Source organism: Camelus ferus, chromosome 1 (genome assembly GCF_009834535.1).
Source record: "Camelus ferus isolate YT-003-E chromosome 1, BCGSAC_Cfer_1.0, whole genome shotgun sequence".
Taxonomy (NCBI): Eukaryota; Metazoa; Chordata; class Mammalia; order Artiodactyla; family Camelidae; genus Camelus; species Camelus ferus.
Window position 1 is genome coordinate 47,211,813 of NC_045696.1, and position 19,954 is coordinate 47,231,766.

The following is a 19,954-nucleotide window of genomic DNA, read 5'->3' on the forward strand; positions in this document are numbered from 1 at the left end:
GGGAGCAGGAAAGCAAAACCTCCTACAATGTGTGGGACACTTTCATATCCAAAGGATTATCCCTTTTAGAAGCCAATCACCCCTCCACTGAGACATACAGAAGAATTCAGCCTCTTCACTGGGGTACTCAGAGAGATGGAGCATTTGACCAAGGTCCCAGAGTTAGTTAGCATTGGAGCTACAATGAAATTGTGTACAGAGTGTTAACACCACAAGAGTTTTTGTCATCTTTTGCTTGTCATCAACAGAGTATATACATTTCTATTCTTAGCAGTGACAATTGTCTCAGTAAAGGCAGTAAAATTCCTAAGAAAAGAAAGGCCTTACAGTGTGCTTTCTTACTCTATCTTCAGGAGAGAGAGGAAAAGAGAGAGAGAGAGAGAGAACTCACGAGCAAGGGGCTGGTGGGGAGCGGGGAAAGGGTGGAGAGGATGGAGGACGAGGGTGTTTCTTCCTTTATTGTTGAATAATAATGTATTAGCTTGCTTCACTGGTTCCATTATAGTAAAGGCTGGTGTGGTAACTCAGTCCCTGAGAGCACAATATTAAAGAGACGAAGGTTTGATTTCAGTCCTCCTATGGGCTCATTAGTTTTACACAGAGCAAGTCTTTGTTCTATAATCATAGCATATCATGCATGGATGTGATGGTGAATGTCTTAAAGGGCAGGAAACTGCCAAACACCTCTAACCTCACTACCAAGAAATAGCCCAACTACTTGTCCTGCTGAGCATCACTCAATATTTAGTTTAACATGTATGGAGAGTCTTCTGCTTGCAGGGCATTGTACTAGATGCTGGGGTATGAGATGAATTAGACACAATCCATGACCTCAAGAAGCTCAGGTTACCCTGGAGGATAAACATGTAAACAAATTGTTCCAGTATAATTGGTATTATGGTAGAGGTTGAATTATTGATTTATAGAGTAAGGTCAGCTAGGAAATTCATTATGATTAGTTGTTGAGATGCTTTAAACAACACCGTCACACCAGATGCCTTAAAATACCAAAATAGAGTTCACTGTAGTCAAAATAACTGTCTTCTATCACAAATTTACACATTTGTCTCTCTTTTGCAGATTTAAGGTGTATATACAGAGTAAGACAATGTGAGTGTCACCTGAACACTAGCTCTGTGTTCTTTGGAATGTTACTTATGTTCCCCAATCCTCAGTTTTCTCACCTGGAAAAAGCCTAAGTTAAGTATACTTGCCCTATTAGCCTTATAAGAACAGAAGGAGATAATACCTGTGAATACTTTACATATATATATGTGATCAAACACTTCCTTTCTCCAGAAAGAATACATTTCTCAACCCCCCTATAGCGAGGAAGATAAAATGACTAATTCTCACCAATAGAATATTAGCAAGAGTAGTATCACTTCTAGCCCCAAGCAGTTAAGGTGGGTGTACATTCTGCACAAATTATATTTTTCCCTGCACAGCAACATTGGAGACCATGTGTTCCAGATGGCCTAAGTGCAAAATTAAAGAAGGCAGTCCCATCTGTATTGGACTTGGAATGAGTAAGAAATAAATCCCTATTTTATTGTCACTGAGATTTTAGTGTGTATGTGTCACTGAAGCATGGCCTATCTCATACTGACTAACATACTACAGATATAAATTATTATTTTGAAATGCACTAGCATACTTAAGTGGTCTCATTACCTGGCAACCCTGGGAATATTTACTGCAAAGCCTCAGGATTAGCAATCCTCAGAGCACTCATTATTCTATCATTAAAACATTCTCCTGGCTAGTGAACAAAACCTATATGACCTTCCATCTCTCATTTCTGTTCTCATTTTCCCCCTCCATTCAAATGTTAACATCAGCATATGTTCTGAAACCTCTTCTTAAGGAATGTGTCGGATAGCCTAAAAAAGTCAATATTCCAAATAGATAATAGATGTCAATTGACCAATTTTCTTCATGTCAGGAACCAATAGCTTTAGAAGATTCTTACCTAAACAACAAAGAGGTTAATTACTACAAGTAAAGGACTTGCCTGAATCTGCTATGAAACTTGTTACCTAAGGGAAAACTATCAAAATGGTATATTTCACACTGGAAAGACTCTTAACACAAGAACATTTACTGTAGTGTGTGTCACTGATGAAAACATTCTGAATAGTCATCACAGTAACTCTTCAGCACTTTTTCATCGAAGCTCTGATTGCAGACATCATCAGAAGTTCAAAAATAAAAAAATACACTATGTGTACAATTATTACAAGATTATAGAATCGTAATGCTCTGGAGATATCTTACCTGTTCTACATTTTGACTTCTAGTAACATATTCATTACCAACTCTGATTCTCGGATGGATCAAGCCCTTCACCAACTCAGAGGAGTTAATGCCCATGAGGAAAGCAGCTTTGTCAGCATCTGGTCAGAAGAAAAGAAGAAGGGAAGGAAGGAGGGAGAGAGAAAAAGAGAAGAAAAGGAGGAGAGGGGAACAGAGGAAGGAAAACACTTCTAAAATTCATTCCACCATAGCCAAATAGACTACGCAGATGAAAGGATGGCATGTTTAGTTGTAGCAAAGTAGGTTGTAGTTTTGAAATAAATGCATGAATCCTAAATGTTTAAAAGCTATTTCTTGGAAATCCAAATCAAAACCACAATGAAATGCTACTTCGCACCCATGAAAATGGCTATAATCTGAATGACAGACAATAATGGGTGTTGGTGAAGATGTGGAGAAATTGGAACCTTCAGACACTGCTAGACTGTAAATGGTACAGTCACTATGGAAAACCATAATAATTTGGCAGCTACTCCAAAGTTAAACAGCGTTACTCTAGGATCCAGAAATTCCACTCCTAGGTATATACCCAAGTGAAATAAAAACATATGTTCCCACACACACAAAAAAATTGTCCACAAATGTTCCTGGTGGCATAATTTATAATGGTCAAGAAATAAAAAACACACAAATGTCCATCAACTGATGAATGGATAAACACAATGTGGTATATTAATACAATGGAAGATTTTTTAGCCGTAAAAAGGAATGCAGTATTGATGCAGGCTGCAACACGGACAAGGTTTGAGAACATTCGAGTAAGTAAAAGAAGCCAGACACAAAGGCCATATATTGTATGATGTTATTTGTATGAACTGTCCAGAAGGGGCAAATCCACAGAGACAGAAAGTAGATTTGTAGATGCCGGGGGCTAGGAGAGAAGGGAATGGGGAGTAACTACTATTGGGTACAGGATTTCTTTTTAGAGAAATGAAATTTCTGGAATTTGATAGTGGCGATGGTCACACAACCTTATGAATATGCTCAAACTCACTGAACTGTATATTTTAAAAGGGTAAATTTTACAATATGTAAATTATAGCTCAATTTTTAAAAATAATCTATTTCTTGATATTGGCCCTCTTCTGAAAAGAACTGTCTATCTGAAGGACATGAAAAATCTCATTTTTTATTAGTTGCCTATTTCCCTCTTCTACATATATATGTGTAGATCCTTTCAATGAAAAATGAAACAGGAACTTGACCGTGTAATTCGATAATTCAAGACAACCACCAATTAACAGAAGCCAGAACACTTGTCCAGTATCTGTCAAAAACCTTCCCTTTTCCTCTGCAGTCTCTGCTCCACAGTGCTCTTTGCTTCCTAACAAGAGTACTTACAACCCACACAACTGTACATTCATAACACAGTACTTCTATTTTCTAAGGAAAGAAAGGAAGAATAGCGAGTGTTATCAGAAGGAAAGGTAAATAGGCACGTATCACATCAGGTGTTAAAAAATGACAATGACACAAAAGAATGCCACAGGCAAAAAGTTATAAGCACATTTCAAATCGCAGATTTTTTCAGTTATCAGACAAAAGGAATATTTTGCTCAACTAAAACCTCTCTGTTGTCTTCCATTTTAAATGAATCCAGAGATATGCTAGTATATCTGATGTAGTCACTCTGTAAAACAATGTCTCAGAAGAGAAGGAAATGCAGTCTTTCCTTTGTTCACTAAGAAGTAAAAAATTTCCTGAGCAATAACCACAAATCAAGAATAAAGTAAAGACAATACACAATTAGAGAGCTATATGTCATTTATATTAATAATATCCATTTCCTTTTTGTGGCCTTTAAAATTTTTATAAAGGCTTAAAAAGCTTGAAATGCTTGATTAACTTGTTAACTAAAATCAATATGTATTGTACACACGCTCCTACAAGCGGTGCACCTACTCCATGTCAACGGTAATGCCGAGGTACTCAGTTGCTATGAAACCTTCCAAAATGCAAAGCCTGTTTAGGAACATAAATGGAAAAATCAAAAGTGGAGCAGACATGCCTGTCTTATGCTGAGTTATCCCCGCTAAGAATGCCATGTTAGGAGACAAAATCCTGATTATTTCAAGTTGAGAAGCCAAGTGGGTCAGGATCACAGACTTTTTGAACTAGAAGAGACTTTAAAGAGCATCTAACCCCAAATGAAAATATTCCAAAGAAAGGGAGAAATGTAACATGCCTGATGAACCTGAGTGAAGATGGACAGTAACCAATAATGTGAAAAGAAACAATTCCACAGTATCTGTCTAGGGAAAAAAGATGAGAGTTCAGTTTTCTATGCTTTGGAAGCATTCAGCTGGACAATGTTGGTAATAATAGTCTCAATTTCATACAACCTTGTTCCAGTGTTGATGACAGTCCTTTGAGTCTATTTTTATCCATGAACAAAGGAAACCCAAATTCTCTGTACAGTATCCCACCTTAAGCTCTAACAGAAATAGCATCCAACATTGCAAAATTATTTCTCACTCACTCCTGAGATAGTCAAGGGTCTGCAGACAAAGGAAGAGTGTGCCTTGGATTTTACCCCGCAGGTGTACAACATATATAACATGTTTTCCTTTTTTTAAAAATTTTTTTACAGAAAACACTAGTAGTCATAATGTTCCAAAAAAAAAATTACTTCATTTGCACTAAAAGCCAACAGCCAAGACCAAAATAGTTTAAAACTATAAACAAACGTCCTTCCGACATTCAGGAAATGCTATCGTGAATACAGCATTATCTATAAACATATTTTCATCACATGACCTGATGTGTTCCCAAAGAGGCTTTATTACATTCCCACCAATAAACATCATTCCCTAGGGCGTCCATGGACTTTTGCTTGGTTGTATAATCTTACCTGAGAGAGGTTTAGCTAGAGGGGTTCTCACAGGTTAGTGTGGATCAGAACAGCCTGGAGAGCTTATAAAGGAAGAAAGGGCTAGCTCACTGCAGCATATTAAGGTCTGGGCCTATTTCTAGCATGTTCACCAGGTGATTCGGATACACATGAAGGTCTGAGAACAGTCCTTCATAGAGGGGCCTTGGCTGCACACTGGGGTCACCTGGCAAGTTGTAAAAACATACACTGATGTCTGCATCCACTGTCAGAGGTTGGTTACCTTTGGTCTGGGTGAGGCCTGAGCCTCAGAAATCTGAAACTCCCCAAGTGATTTGGATGTGCAGCAAGTTTGAGAACTACTCTCTAGAGAGTGGTCTCCAGGTTTGTTAAGTTCATTTAGAAGAAGATGGAAAGAATCAAGTTTGACTTCACCTCAAAACAGGTGGGAGATAGAGAAAAACAAAGTCCAGTCTAGTGCCCCAACTGTAAATGACGAGATATAAAGAAGGGAAGAGATAGTTTTGTCAAATCACAGTCTGGCTAATGTGAAAAAGGAGTTTTAAAAATGACCTTCAAATAGTCTTTGATGGAGGGTTATAATATGGTTTCTGAGCTGTTCATGTTTCCTTAATCTATTGAACAGATTTTCTGAGCACTTGCTATGTGCAAAGCCTGGTACTAGATGCTGTAGTAAGAAGATAGATAAACAAGACAAAAATCCTTGACATCAAGTTTATAATCCGTGAAAGTATCTAAAACATGGGGGAAAAAAGGCAAGCCAATGAGACAACTGCCTAGAAGTGACAAATGGAGTATCATGAAAGTTTGAAAGAGAGAGAGATCCCTTCTGGATTGCATGACCAGGGAAGATTTCAAGAAAAAAATAGCATTTGATCTGGGCCTTGAAGGATGAGAAGGGCTTTGATAGATAAATAGGGGAGAACATGCATTTCTGAAACAGAGAACAGCATGACTTAAAGGCCCAGAGGTGAGCGAGTCTCTGCAGCGATGCTCAAAGATTCGGATCGGACCATGAAGTCAGGGAGTGAGAGAAATAGAAGAGGGGGTGATTTATGTTTGCAGGAGACATCTGATGCCACTGTTAGGTATTAGTTAAATAATGGAAAAACATTAAAGGGGCTTTTAGCAGAGAAATGACTTAACTAGAGTCTGGCTTCAGGACAGTTAATTTTGTGGAAGTTTGCAAAACAGACCAGAGTGAGAAGATTACAGAGAAAGTGAACCCACAGTGGGATGCCAGAGTACAAGGCACTGAAAGTCGAAACTAGTGATAGGAAAGGGAAAAAGAGAGACGGAGAAACATGACTAAGAGGTTTCCAGCCTGAGGAGCAGAGAGAAGAGCAGTATCGTGAATATGAATAGAATGTTCATATTCACAGGGGGAGAAGATGATGTGCTGAGTTTCAGCCATGCAGAATTTAGGACACCAGAGAACATGCAGTAGCAAGTCAGATATGTGGGGCTGGAATTTAAGAAAGAGGTAAATGCAAGGATGCCCCCTTAAGTTTGAGGCCCATCCCCTTTCCACCCACTTCTCCATCTGTCCTGCTCCTTCATCTGTCCAATCCCTTCCCAAATGACCAACTGTGAGAAAATTCCCAAAGTTTAATATATTAAGAGCCCTTAGAAATCAATAAGAAAAATCCAGTGCCTCAATTTTTAAAATCAGCTGATAGAAACAAAAATTCAAAAAAGAAACAATACAAATAGGTAATAACCTACCAAAAAGTTAACTTTATTAATACTTAAGTATAAAACAAAACCTGGCTAATTGGCAAGAGAAAAATAATTAACTTCTAACATTGGTGACCAAAGTGAGAAAGTCACTCAACTACAAAAAGACACAACAAATATATCCTATGGCATTAACAGTTCTTGATTGTTTTGAATAAGCAGGATCCATTCAACAAATAATTATTTGCTACTATAGTAAATGCTACTATTATACAAACGTTAGGCATTGTATTAAAATCTAGAAATACAGAAATGCACACCGAACTAGGTTCTTGTTCTTATGGAGTTTATATCTGATGGAAATTGGGGGGGGGGGGGGTAGGACAGACAAAAATAAATACATGAATGACACAAAGAAAAATATGCAGAGTAAGGACAAAATGACAGGGAAGTATTGGGGGCAATTAAGGAAGGGTTTGGGGGTAAAGCAACATCCAAGAAGACATCTTAATGAAGTGAGGGAGTAAGCCATGAGGATCCCTAGGAAAAGAGCTGCCGATAGAAGGAAGAGTTAGTGAAAAAGTTCTGCAACAGGAGTGCTCACACGCCCCCCAAAAACCAAGAGACCAGTGGGCTGAGGGAGCAGAGTGGGAGAAGGGGGAAATGGTAGGTGGGGGCTCTGCACCTGATTTCAACAGCAGTGGTGGCTGCGGAGGAGGGGAGTGAGGAGAAGCACACCCCAGGCAATCCTGTGACACCAGCTGAACACTCTACAATTCAACTGAATTCTTACACTAACTACCTGGAGATGGCGTCAGATTCCGCAGGTTAAGAGTTCAGTCCCACAAGACTGCTCCCCCAACTTCAGGTGCTAATTGAAAGTCCAAGTTGTCACTTGGGCTCCTGAACAACCAGCTATATAGGTCAAAGATCCCAACGACCCCCTCCTTGGGTTCAATCAATTTGCTAGAAGCTCACAGAACTCAGAGAAACATTTTACTTACTGGATCAACAGTTTATTATAAAGGCTATCACTCAGGAGCAGCCAGATGGAAGAGGTGCATTGAACAAGGTATGGAGAAGGGGAGCAGAGCTTCCATGCCCTCTCCAAGGATGCCAGTCTCCCCAGATCTCCATGTGTTCACCCACCTGGGAGCTCTCTCTGTCCCTTTGGGTTTTTATGAGGTTTCATTACATAGGCATGTTTGATTAAATCATTGGCCACCAGTGATTGAACTCAATCTCCAGCCTCTCTCCTCTGTCCTGTTGAGGGTGGGACTGAAAGCTCCAACTCTCTAATCACATCGTTAGTTCTTGTGATGACCAGTCCCATCCTTAGCTACAATCCAAAAGTCACCATATTAATATAAAAGGCACCTTTATTGCTCTCATCTCTTAGGACATTCCAAAGCTTTTAAGAGCTCTGTGCCAGAAACTGGGACAAAGACCAAATATAAATTTCTTATTATAAATCACAATATCACAGTAGGAGATGGGATTAGAGAGAGATTTAGAGAGACATCAGGGAAGACAAGGAGACTGTGATGACAATTTGGGGCTTATTTTGAGTAAGATGGGAGCCATTGGTGAGCCTAGGACAGAGGAAGGGACAAGGACTGGCTGACACTCTGAAAGGGTCACTGCTGGCTGTCATATGTAGAACTATGGTAATGGGACAAGGGTGGAGACAGGGAGACTAGTAAGGGGGCTGCTGCCGTCATCCTGTAAGAAATGATGGCTCAGGCTGGGTGGTAGCAGTGAACATGGTCATTGTGGTAGCTGTGAGTTTTATATATATTTAAAGGTAGGGACAAGAAGAAGAAAGTAGAGACAAAAAGAAAAAGTTCAGGATGACTTGTAGATGTGAGTCAGGGCACCTGGGAGAATCTAGCTGACATTTATTAAGAAGACTGAGAAATGAAGAGTTAGCAGCAGGGGCAGAGAAAGATGAAGAGTTTGGTTCCATATAGGCTGAGTTTGAGATGATCAGCGAAGACAGGAGCAGAGAAAAGTTCCAAGGGCTGAGCCTGCAGCCCTAAAGCAGTTAGAAGAAGGGAAGGCGAGGGTGCTGCAGCTAAGAACTCAAGGAGGAACCACCAGGCAGACGGGATGAGATAACTCGTTTCATTTACTTATCTGTATTTTCTGATTAATAAGTATGCCTTGCTTTCATAATAAAAATCATTCAAAAAACTGATATAAGATATTTTCCCATATTGCACTATGGGGAGGTCGTTCTGGCTTGTACCTGAGTTAAACTGAATTTTGTGCTAAACTAAAACAGCCTGTTTGTGGCCTATCAAACATACATTGTACATCTGCTTTAATTATTAAAGAAAAGGGTGCATTGAACAGAAGTAAAGAATGCCCATGTTAAAAATAAAGATTAAATGCCTCCCTTCCCTGGACGCTAATGCTGGTACTCCTTTGATGATAAGACTCCTTTCCTAGGTGCCACATTCATACTGATTGTCTATGTACATGCCTGTCTGTTTTTGTTTGAAACCTTGAAGGAATCTACCCGACTCATTTGATGTCCTTTGTTCTGACAAGACATAAAACTATGCCGAAACCATGCTTCTCCAGAGCAATTTCTTCAGAGTTACCCAAAAGGCTGTCTTCCAAGTTATAGTCCTCAGTTTGGCTCAAATAAAACTCTTTTCTATTCCTATTATAGATTGTTTACTGATTATTTTTATCGACAAAATCATGCTTCAAAAGGTGGGAAAAGAAAAAGAAAAACAATGACAAAAATAAAGCAACAAGATGCCATGAAAGCGTATATTAATGTTAATATACAAGATGTTTACACTATCTTCAAAGCACACTCTCTCACTTTATTCTTGTCTGAGCTCAAGTGTCTTCTTCTCTAAGGGGACTTTCGGACCACCCTATCAACAATAACCCCCTCACTCCTATGATTCCTATTTTTTCATTATGACTACATGCATATTTGTCTGCTTATGTATATATTGTCTGTCTCCATACTTGACGGTCAAGACAGGGATGGTATCTTGTTCACAGGTATATCTCTAGCACCAAGAACAGTCTCCAGCACAGATTGGTCTCAGAAATTATTTGTTAAACAATAAAAACCAACCAATCCAATTCAAAAATGGGCAAAGCATGTGAACAGATATTTCACCAAAGAAGATACACAAATAGTCAATAAGCACATGAAGGATACTCAACACCACTAATCATTAGGGAAATGCAAATCAAAACCACAATGAGATATCACCTTATACCTATTAGAAGGGCTCTTACCAGAAAAACCCCAGAAAGCAATAAATGCTGACAAAGATATAGAATAATTAGAACCCTTGTGCATTGCTGGTGGGAATGTAAAATGGTGCAGTCACCACAGAAAACAGTATGGTGGTTCCTCAAAAATTAAACATAGAATATCTGCTTAATTCAGCAATTCCACTTCCAGGTATGTACACAAAAGAACTGAAAGCACAGACTTGAACAGATATTTGAACACTAGTGTTCACAGAAGCATCACTCACAATAGTGAAAAGTGAAAGCAACTCAAGCGTCTATAAATGGATAAACGGAAAGTAGAATATACATACAGTGGAGTAACATTCAGCCTTAAAGAGGAATTAAATTCTGACACATACTACAACATGTCTTAAAAACATTATACTAAGTGAAATAAACCAGGCACAAGAGGACAAATACTGTATGATTCCACTTGTATGGGATACCTGGAGTGGTCAAATTCACAGAGACAGAAAGTAGAATAATGATTTCCAGGGATTAGGGGAAGGGGGTAATAGGGGCTCATTGTTCTTAGGTACGGAGTTTCAGTTTTGGATGATGAAAAAGTTCTGGAGATGAACAGCGGTGACAGTTGCAGAACAATGTGGAAGTATCTAATGCCACTGAAATGTATGCTTAAAAATGGTTAAAACTCTATGTGGTGTATATTTACCACAATTGAAAATATAAAGTTAAAAAAAATTATTGAAAGATTTGAATGAATGTCATTTCTTCCTTTTTGTTTCAGTTGCCAGGAATTTTAATGTTAAATGAAATAATTATAACAACTGTGATTCCTTCTTTTCATAATTGTGATTTTCTATTTTGATGATCATTCTAGACAGATCATTCATTGTAAATCTTTTTGGTAAGCAGGCATGACTATAGATTTTTAGAATGTGAATTAAAAAACAAAGAGAAATGAAGCCACAGTGTTTTCAACGCAGTGGAAACCCCACCTTTGGAATTCTAAAGATCTTTGTTCCCACCTCCATTATGTCACCCAATACGTCTTATGGTAATCTGTCTGCTCTTTTCTCTGCTTCTTTCAGTAGTCTATATGCTGAAGGCAGACTGTGTCTTAGTCAAGCCTCTATCACCCAGGTAGCAAATTTACTGGCATTGTCAATAATTAATTAAGTAATGCTTCTTAGTCTGAGATACGAGGATTCTATATTAGAATAGTGGTTGACAGAATCATTTTGAGGAACAGCAATTAAGGGAGATTGCTGATTAATTTCAACATTTTCCAAAAACCAAGACGTGAGGTTAACCACAAGTAAAAGGGAGCAGGCCTGGGGTCAGGGATCTGAAGAGAGTATATGGCCATATCTTCAAAGTAATCCTTACTTTCTGTGCCATCTGCTTCCACTTGCTCTTCTCTGGGTTTCTGTTTAAATGTCATGTTTCCAAAGTGCAGGATGGCACCAGTGAGTTTATAGGCTCCATGCTTCTCATGAGGAAGAAAGCCCAAGATGTCCAAGGCTCGCTGTAAAAAGAAAAGCAGATGGCCAAGTTCTTCATTTGCCTAATGGCTGCAGTGAGTGCCTCACCCCCGCTGTGTGTCACACCTCCCTCCGCTCCGTGGGCTATGGGCTGCCGAAGGGAAGAAGGGAAGAAGATGGATCACTGCCACAGCCCCAATGTGTAACAGCTCCGTTCAAAGCTGTGCAAATCGGCCCTGTTGGCACTTGGTCACCTGCAGTCTGCTTATCCCTTTAAAAGAGAATTAGGAAGGCAAATGACTTGACTTGTTTAATTTCCAGTGGTTTTAGAACTTCCCTCCTAATGACTTGCTCCCCTCCTCTCCCTTCCAACAATCCACCATTAACTGGCTCTACGAGGTACATTACTTTGCCTTTCATGGTTACAGAAGGAAGTAGCACCATATCTGATAGGGTGGCTTATTTCTGGGATCCCATATGTTCCCCCAACTTTATCCCAGTGCAAGTCCATTTCAAAGACTGGCAAAAGGAAGTGTTTAAGAAAAGAAAAACCATGTCACCAAAGAACAGCATCCTAACAAGCCACTGCACATGGTAAGATGTGTGTTCTCACACCCGCCAGGAGGGTGGAAATTCGTACAATATTTCTAGCGGTTAATTTAGAATGTGTATCAATAGACTATAAAAAATTCATAATCCTTACCTAGTAATTTCACTTTTAGGAATCTAGCACAAGTGAATCTGATCTACCATAAAAGTATTCGCCTACAAAGATATTCATGACAGTAGGGAAAAAATCCCACGACCTTTAGTCTAACAATAGGAGAATGGCTAAGCAAACTTAGAACAGACGTCTGATCAAATATTAAGTGTCCATTTAAATGAGTATGAAGAGTTTGTAATAACACTGAAAATGCTTAAGATCAATCAAAAAAGCAAACGATATGTCTAATAGCATATTCAGTATGATTATAATCTTTAATTTAAAAAAATAAACCCACCAAAACAACTATACAATAGCAACCCCAAGGAGAAAAAAAAAACATAAAGACCATAAAGTTATACTCCAAATAAAAACAGTGGCTGTCATTGAGCTGAAGCATCTTCTTACTCTTCCATATGTTCTGAAATTATGATACTGACAATGTACGTTTTTACATTAAATAAGTAAACTGGACAGAAGCAGTCCTGGAGGGGCTCCTTGTATTCTCACCCCTAGGGGAAGGAAGTTCACTTGTCCAGAACCCTTTGAAAGACAAAAGATCTAAGATGCTTTCTTTCATTGCTCATTGTCTTTACTAGACTTTGCTCTGATAAGTAACAAGCCTTACATCTGTGACCAGCAATTCTTCAGCATCATCCAAGCTCTCCACAGCGATGACTCCATGAGAGCAAAAGTGAAAGTCAGAGGGATTTTCAGACACCAGGAGCATATCTGCAGTGGGAAAACTGTCAGTTAAACAGCTTAAAGAAATCCACGAGGCTTTAGAAAGTAATTGACCAATATTCACAGTTTACTCTTACAGCTTACAGCATACTTGTAAACAAGCCAAGATAAAATCCATATTCTACACCTAAACCTCTGCAATCAATTTTTGCCCTCTATTAACTTGTCAGTCATGTGTTAATGCCTTCTGAGAGGAGACCAGGCAGGCCAAATCTGAAAGCAGATTCAATTGCAGTATCCTGAACTGGTGTGAAAAAAGAAAAAAAAATAAAATAAAAACCAGATAATGCATGTTGGCAAAACTTTGAAAACAGGAATTTGGCCTAGATGCGTGGTTGATAGCTGGAGGAGAAAAAATGGTTTGTAAAATTATAACAGGCCTAAGCTTCAAAGGCTAGAAAGTAGGCAGACCCTGGGGTCAGCACCTCGGGAACATTAGCAGTATAATCCTGTCACATCATGTCCTGCCTATTAGGAGGCTAAGTCTGTCTTTCAAGAGATCCGTAAATCAGCTACTGTGTTCAACGCTGCACCTCTGATATGTCTAAGACTCCTGACATGATTCACTTAGTCAGGAAACATAATGCAGGCTGAAGCCAAGGCAGGCTGTCAGAGGCACAACAGCAATTGACTTGGCCAAATCACATTAACCTCTTAAAGCCTGACACTCACTCCCAGTGAAGTTTTTTTGAGCTGATCCGAGTTTCCTGTTTATTACTCAACGTTGTGATGCTCTATTATCCTGAACCCCAAATCTCAAAAACAAAAAAGCTGGGCTACATGAATATTCACAGCAGCTCTATATGGAAACCATCCAAATGTCTATCAATAGTTAACAAACTGTATTGTATCCATACAGTGGATTATTATTACTCAGCAAACAAAGGAATGAACTATGAATACTGTGAATGAACACAAAAGGATCTCAGAATAATCATGCCGCATGAAATAAGCCAGACAAAAGAATATATACTGTATGATTCCATCTTACAAAATTCTAGAAATGCAATCTAATCTGTAGTGACAGAGAGCACATCAGTGGTTGCCTAAGGACTGGGTCAAAAGAGGAGGGGTTGAGGGAATGAGAAAGGGCAGGAGGGAGGAATTATAAGAGGTCACGAGAAGACTTTTGAATGGATTCATACATTATCTTGACTGTGGTGATGGGTTTACTTCATGGATACATATGTCATCGCTTATACTTATGTTGATAATATTTCAATAAGCTATTTTATAAAAGTAATTGAGCTAGCCCAAAAGAAATCAGGCTGAATGCAAGTACAATATATATTTTTAAGTAGAAATATAATCCATAATAATTTTCTAAAGTATTTACTTGAATGGTGATTCAAATGTTCCTTAAATGTTAAGATTTCTCAGGAATCTCCTTATATTCTTCCTCATGTCTCAATTTATATCAACAAATATTTGTGGATCAAATAATGTGTCAGGCATTATTGTAAGTTTCAGGGATAGATCAGTGAAAAAAAAATCCTGCTCCTGTCTTCATAAAGCTAATATCCCAACAAGAGGAGACAAAAGTTAAAAAAAAAATGAGTAAAATATATGGCATGTAAGATGGTCATAAGTGCTATGGAGAAAAATACAAGCAGGGAAAGGGAATACAAAGTACTGGAGATGGAAAGTTGAAGTTTTTAGTAGGGTGATCAGGGAAGGCCTCTATAAGGTGACATTTGAGTAAGACCTGAAATAGTTGAGGGACAGAATTATGGATAAGAAGGGGAAGAATATTCCAGAAAGAAAAAGTCAATGCAAAGGCCCTGAAGTGAGAGCCTGCCTGGGATTTTGAGTGGTTCAGGTAGGTCAAAGAAGAAGTGGGTCATGAGGTCAGAGAGGCATCCAGAAGCCAGATGACAGAGTCTCACAGGCCATGGTGAGGATGTGGGCATTTATGTACTATGTGAGATAAGAAGCCATTATAGGTCTTTGAACAGAGGAGTGACATCATCTGACTTTTTTTTAATTTACTATGGCTGCTGGAGTAAAGACAGAGGGACAGTGATGGGAGCAGGGATACCAGGAAAGTGCTGAATAATTCAGGAGAGAGATGGTGGTACTTGACTGGGGAAGTAACAACAGACATGGTGAGAACTGGCCAGAGTTTGAATTTTGAAAGTAAAGTCAATAGGATTTGCTGGTGGAACAAATGAGAATAAGGTGGGAGAAAAGGCTGATCAAGGATAACTCCAAGGTTTGGGCCCAGGCAAGTGGAAGGATGGAGCTGCCTTCAGCTGACCTGGGAAACACTGTGGTAGGAGCAGGTCTGGCAGGGTGAAGTCCAGGAACTAGGTTTTAGGAAATGAAGTTTGAGATGCCGATTAAACATCCAAGGGGAGACACAGAAGAATCAGTTAGCTAGGAGTCTGGAATACTAAAGAAAAGTCTAGACAAATGATCAAACTTTGGAAGTCATCAGATAGAAATATCTTTAAAGCTGTCAGTCTAGATGATCTGTCATAAGACAGATCCAAAGACTCAGCCCCAGGGCATTCTAAAGTCATGGGCTAGATGAAAGAAAGAAACCTGCAAAGCACTGCCCAGAGATTTAGGAGAGAAACAAGAGAGGGTGGCACACTAGAAGCCACGAGGGGAGATTTTCAAAGAAGAGGGAATAATCAGGGGTATCAAATACTGTCCTGACTGCACACTGTCAAATATCTCTATAGATTCTTTGGCAAGTTTCATTCATGTCTTTACTGAAAACTCTCAAATCTGTATTTATTTTCAGAGCTCCACACGTAAATGTCCAACTTCCCAACACACATTTCAGTGTGGATGACCACAAGTAGCTCAAACCCAACATCACCACAGTTAAATCTATGATGTTTTCCATGTCTGCCCTGAAGCTGTTCCTCTTCTGTGGTTCCTTATGCCAGTGAATGTCACCACCACCCCAGGCCAGACACCTGCTGCAACGTCTTGCCTGTTCACCTCCTTCACAGCTCAAATCAAAGCATTTATTTACTCTTTTTTCTCTACCGTAAGTAAGAGGGAAGAGGGAGAGATGCAAAACTAAAATGGTCCTTTCTCTCAAGGAAGCTAGAGGAATAACACCCCCAACAGTGCGAAAAATGCTCCTGTGTGTCTTTAGGGAGGGGCTATGTATCAGTTGACTGACTCATTTAAAAATAAATCTGCTTCCCAAGATTGCTTTGCCAAGAATTATCTTTTAGATTATACTAAATCAACCTTTTAGAGAATTTTCATTTTACTGTCATGTTTCCTTTGTCATTTTTGATCATTTTCATCCTGGTCATGACGGTCAAATATGCCATATTTGACATTATTTTCTCTATGTTAATATAGGGAAATAGTTGACTAGAAAGGCTCACTACTTGCCCAGAATCACATTAATGACACATTGAATTTAGCGCATCGCTTCTAAGACTTCTGTTAGACTCTGCCACCTACCCACCCAGCCTGTGTTTATAACTATGACGGAATTCCATTTCCTTCTTTGGCATGGACAGAAGGAGGGTCTTGCTTCCACGTAAGCAGGCTCGACACTGGACAAGCGCTGAGGGAGACTGAGCAAAGGGCAAGAACACCCCATGCCTGAGGACTAGAGGACTGGGAAGAAGAGAGAGGAATCAAGATTCAGGAGGGAGCTAGTATTAAGGCAGAACGGCGGGCCCAAATGCTTTGTGTGTATTTCTCCCTCATCACCTCCCCGCTCCAGGCACATCATTTCTAGAAGTCACTAAGCACACCCAGTAAACCTCCTTATGAGGGGGAACACGGCTGCTGCGCCAGCATAACCACTCACTGGAACAGCTGCACTCAGAATGATGTGCTGCTCTAGAGAATGTAGAGGCTAAAAGCATGAGGGTTTGAGGAGCTCTGAGAAGCCCTGAGCTCAAAACATCTTCCCCACTGGGCCTTACCAAAACTTGTTTTCAAGGAGCAATGAATTTTAATTGGGTTGAGGCTTGAGGCTATCTCAGAGGAGTATCACATAAACAGGGATTCCTTTATTTAATTAATTTCATTTCTACCAAGAGAAATGGCCTTGAGAGAATGAAAAAAAAAAAGTGAATGCATTTATTATGAGATACTATTAGGGCCAGAGAGACTGTCTAGGCAGGTAAGGCCCACACAGAAGATTGTTGACCAGGCTGTGGGCACATGGAGGGCAGGGGAGCTTGTCTGGAGGAGTGAGGTGGGTAGCAGAGAGAGAAAGAATGAGAGGATGCTAAAGGGCTAAAAGTCAACTGCTTCACAATTTCAAAAACTACAGATGAAAACTTTGTACGGGTTCATTGTTAGACCCACCCTCTGGTAGAGGATGCAGAGAACCCATTAAGAGTATTTTATCATTCAAAATTTTGTCTTACGTGTTATCCTGACATTAAATTTTGCTTTCTAAATGGCTGAATGTTCTCCAAGACTCAACTGTATTTACTATGTAAAAGAGCAAAGCTGACATCGGGCCAAAAAAAAGTTCAGGCTCGCAAAGTTCTATAGCGAGTACCTCTATGCCACACCACCCATCGTTACCTGTTTCTCAGTACTGCCATGTACAGCTGAAGAGGTTGTGCACTGCTCAACTGCAGAGAGAATCATTCACATAGTCTACAGTTTGAATAGCATTCTCTGGTGTTGGGAAGTGCACCATCTCCACAACCATACACATATCTTGTGCCCTCTAACAACCAGTGGGGAGAAAGGGAGTAAAGATAGGAGACCAGTTCAAGAGAGATGGGTAAAGGGGCACAACTGAATATTCTCCAGAATGGGAGGTCCAGGTGCCGACCATTTCTCCCTCCAGGGCATTCAGGCCACCAGTAGACAGACTCAGGAGCATCTCTTGGCAATCACCACTGTGTATCACCATCACACACTTTATGGAGTGAGTGCTTAGGGCACTAGGCAAAGGGTCAAGGATTCCAAGAGGCAAGAACTGGTTTCCTTACCTCTCTTCCTTGAGTTTAGAGACCGCTTGAATAGCAAGAATGAGTACAATAAATAAATAGAAAAAAAGTCAAAGAAATGAAGAGAAAAAGGAAAATACATGCCAGACCAAGCTATACAGATGGTGCTGAGATCTGAAGAGTTTCTAGGAGCCATCTCTGAGGGAATGGAGAAAGTGGGTTCTAGCTGTGCCTGGAACAAGAGTCAGCCTGAACTGAAAGGAAAGGGGAGAGAGGATGCTCAGGCCATGTAGAGGCTCGACTGGGACTGGCTCTGGGGTAACACATCACTCCATTTCCTTGGCTCCTTCAGCAGGTGGCCAGCCTCTGCGGTAATTTTCCACACACAAATGCTCCAATTTTAGGAAACTTGGACATAATCCACATATTGCAAAGATGTGCCCTCTTGAGTCTCTGCTCAGGACACTTGAAACTCTTCGTTGTCAGCCATAAGTAGAAAGAGTTCAAACATTTACAACGTCCCAGAGAATGATAATTGGTGTCATAAACAAGTGGACTGACAATACCCAACTTGGACCACCAGATGTCAGTCTTTGTACAGTAATCAAGCTCAGCAGCCCAGAGACTCAACCAAGTTCATGAACTCCTGATAAGTATGAATTTTCCATAGCAGCCCAGAGTCTTCAGATGGTTCTACTAATAAACAGAGATGCTCCAAAACATCTTGCATTCACTGCTGGTACCCACACGGGACCCTATGTGTGTCAAGAATGTTAGATTTGTCAGGACAAATGAAAGGGAAACAAAAACAATCTGTACCAGGTTTAGGTGGAGGGAAGGTGGGAAGGAGAATAGCAGTTCTTCTATCATCAGCTGCACCCTGGCAAAAATAATTGTCTAGTTTGCAGAGCTTCCTCCATTTGGTGAGGGCACTTGGGAATTGAGGACCATGTAGTCAAAATGCTGCGGGATTTATTCCATACTTAATCTAAGCATAACGGGCTGGGGGATTGTTCCCCATCAATTTGTTCACCTGGATCTCAGATATCATCCCATATTCACTCCTGTGGAAGCGCTATTACCCTCAATGGCTTAATTTACATGCAAATCCAATCAGCTTGTCAATCTCCCCTTCCAGTGACCTTCCATAGCACTCAAGATGTAAACTCTTTGCCATAGCCTGCAAGGTGCTGCTTGGCCTGGCCCTGCCTACCTCTCCCTGCATTACCTCCTCCACTCTGCCACAATGGCCATTGTGCTATTCCAAGAATAAACTAAATGCATTCCTACCTCAGGGCCTTTGCACTGACTGTTTCTTCCTCCAAGAACTTTCTTCCTGGAAATCTTTGCCTACTTGTTCCCTTATTCATTCAGCTTTCTGGAAAATATTGCCATCTCATTTTCTTTTCTGCCCTTGTATCTAAGATATAACTTACCCACTACCCTATCAATCCCCATTTCACCCCGTCCCTTTACCCACTTTATTTTTCTCTGTAGACCTACAGTCTCTGAAATGTATATTTCTTTGTTTACTTGTTTGTTACTGTCTTCCATACTAGAATGTAAGCTCATGAGGCAGGAACCTGCCTGTCTTATTTCCTTCTCTACTCCTTGTTCTTAAAAAGCAGAGCCAGGCACACACAGAGCAGCCCCACAATCAATATTTGTTGAATGAATACATGAAATTCATCCTCTAACCCTACAAGTTGCTTTTCTATTTCTGTCCATGGGACTACTTTTATCCTAGTCAAATTACCAAATTTGGGGGGATTTTTGACTCACCAGTCTTCCTCATTTCTACAATTAATCATTGCCAAGACCTTCTATTCTTCCGTGAATCCATCCTCTTTTCTCCCCCATTCCCACAAACACTGCCCTGGACAATTGTCTTGTCATCTCATACTGGGACTCCTACAATCACTTCCCTCGGTGTTTCTGCCTTCAGTCCATCCTGCCCACCATACCAGCTCAAGTGTTACTGCTCTCAACAAATCGTGATCTACTATGACCCCATCCCACCCCGACAAAACACACACACACACACACACACACACACACA

General features: G+C 40.1%; 1 protein-coding gene across 1 annotated transcript in view; it reads right to left on the reverse strand.

Moving 5' to 3' along the window:
- MYH15 (myosin heavy chain 15) overlaps window positions 1-19,954 on the reverse strand; it is a 138,660-nt gene that overhangs the window by 102,192 nt on the left and 16,514 nt on the right. The window contains exons 10-12 of the mRNA XM_032478616.1: window positions 12,888-12,991; window positions 11,462-11,600; window positions 2,278-2,396 (exon numbers count right to left, since the gene is read on the reverse strand). Coding sequence (XP_032334507.1) covers window positions 2,278-2,396; window positions 11,462-11,600; window positions 12,888-12,991 — 362 coding nt within the window. The remainder of the gene's footprint in view (window positions 1-2,277; window positions 2,397-11,461; window positions 11,601-12,887; window positions 12,992-19,954) is intronic.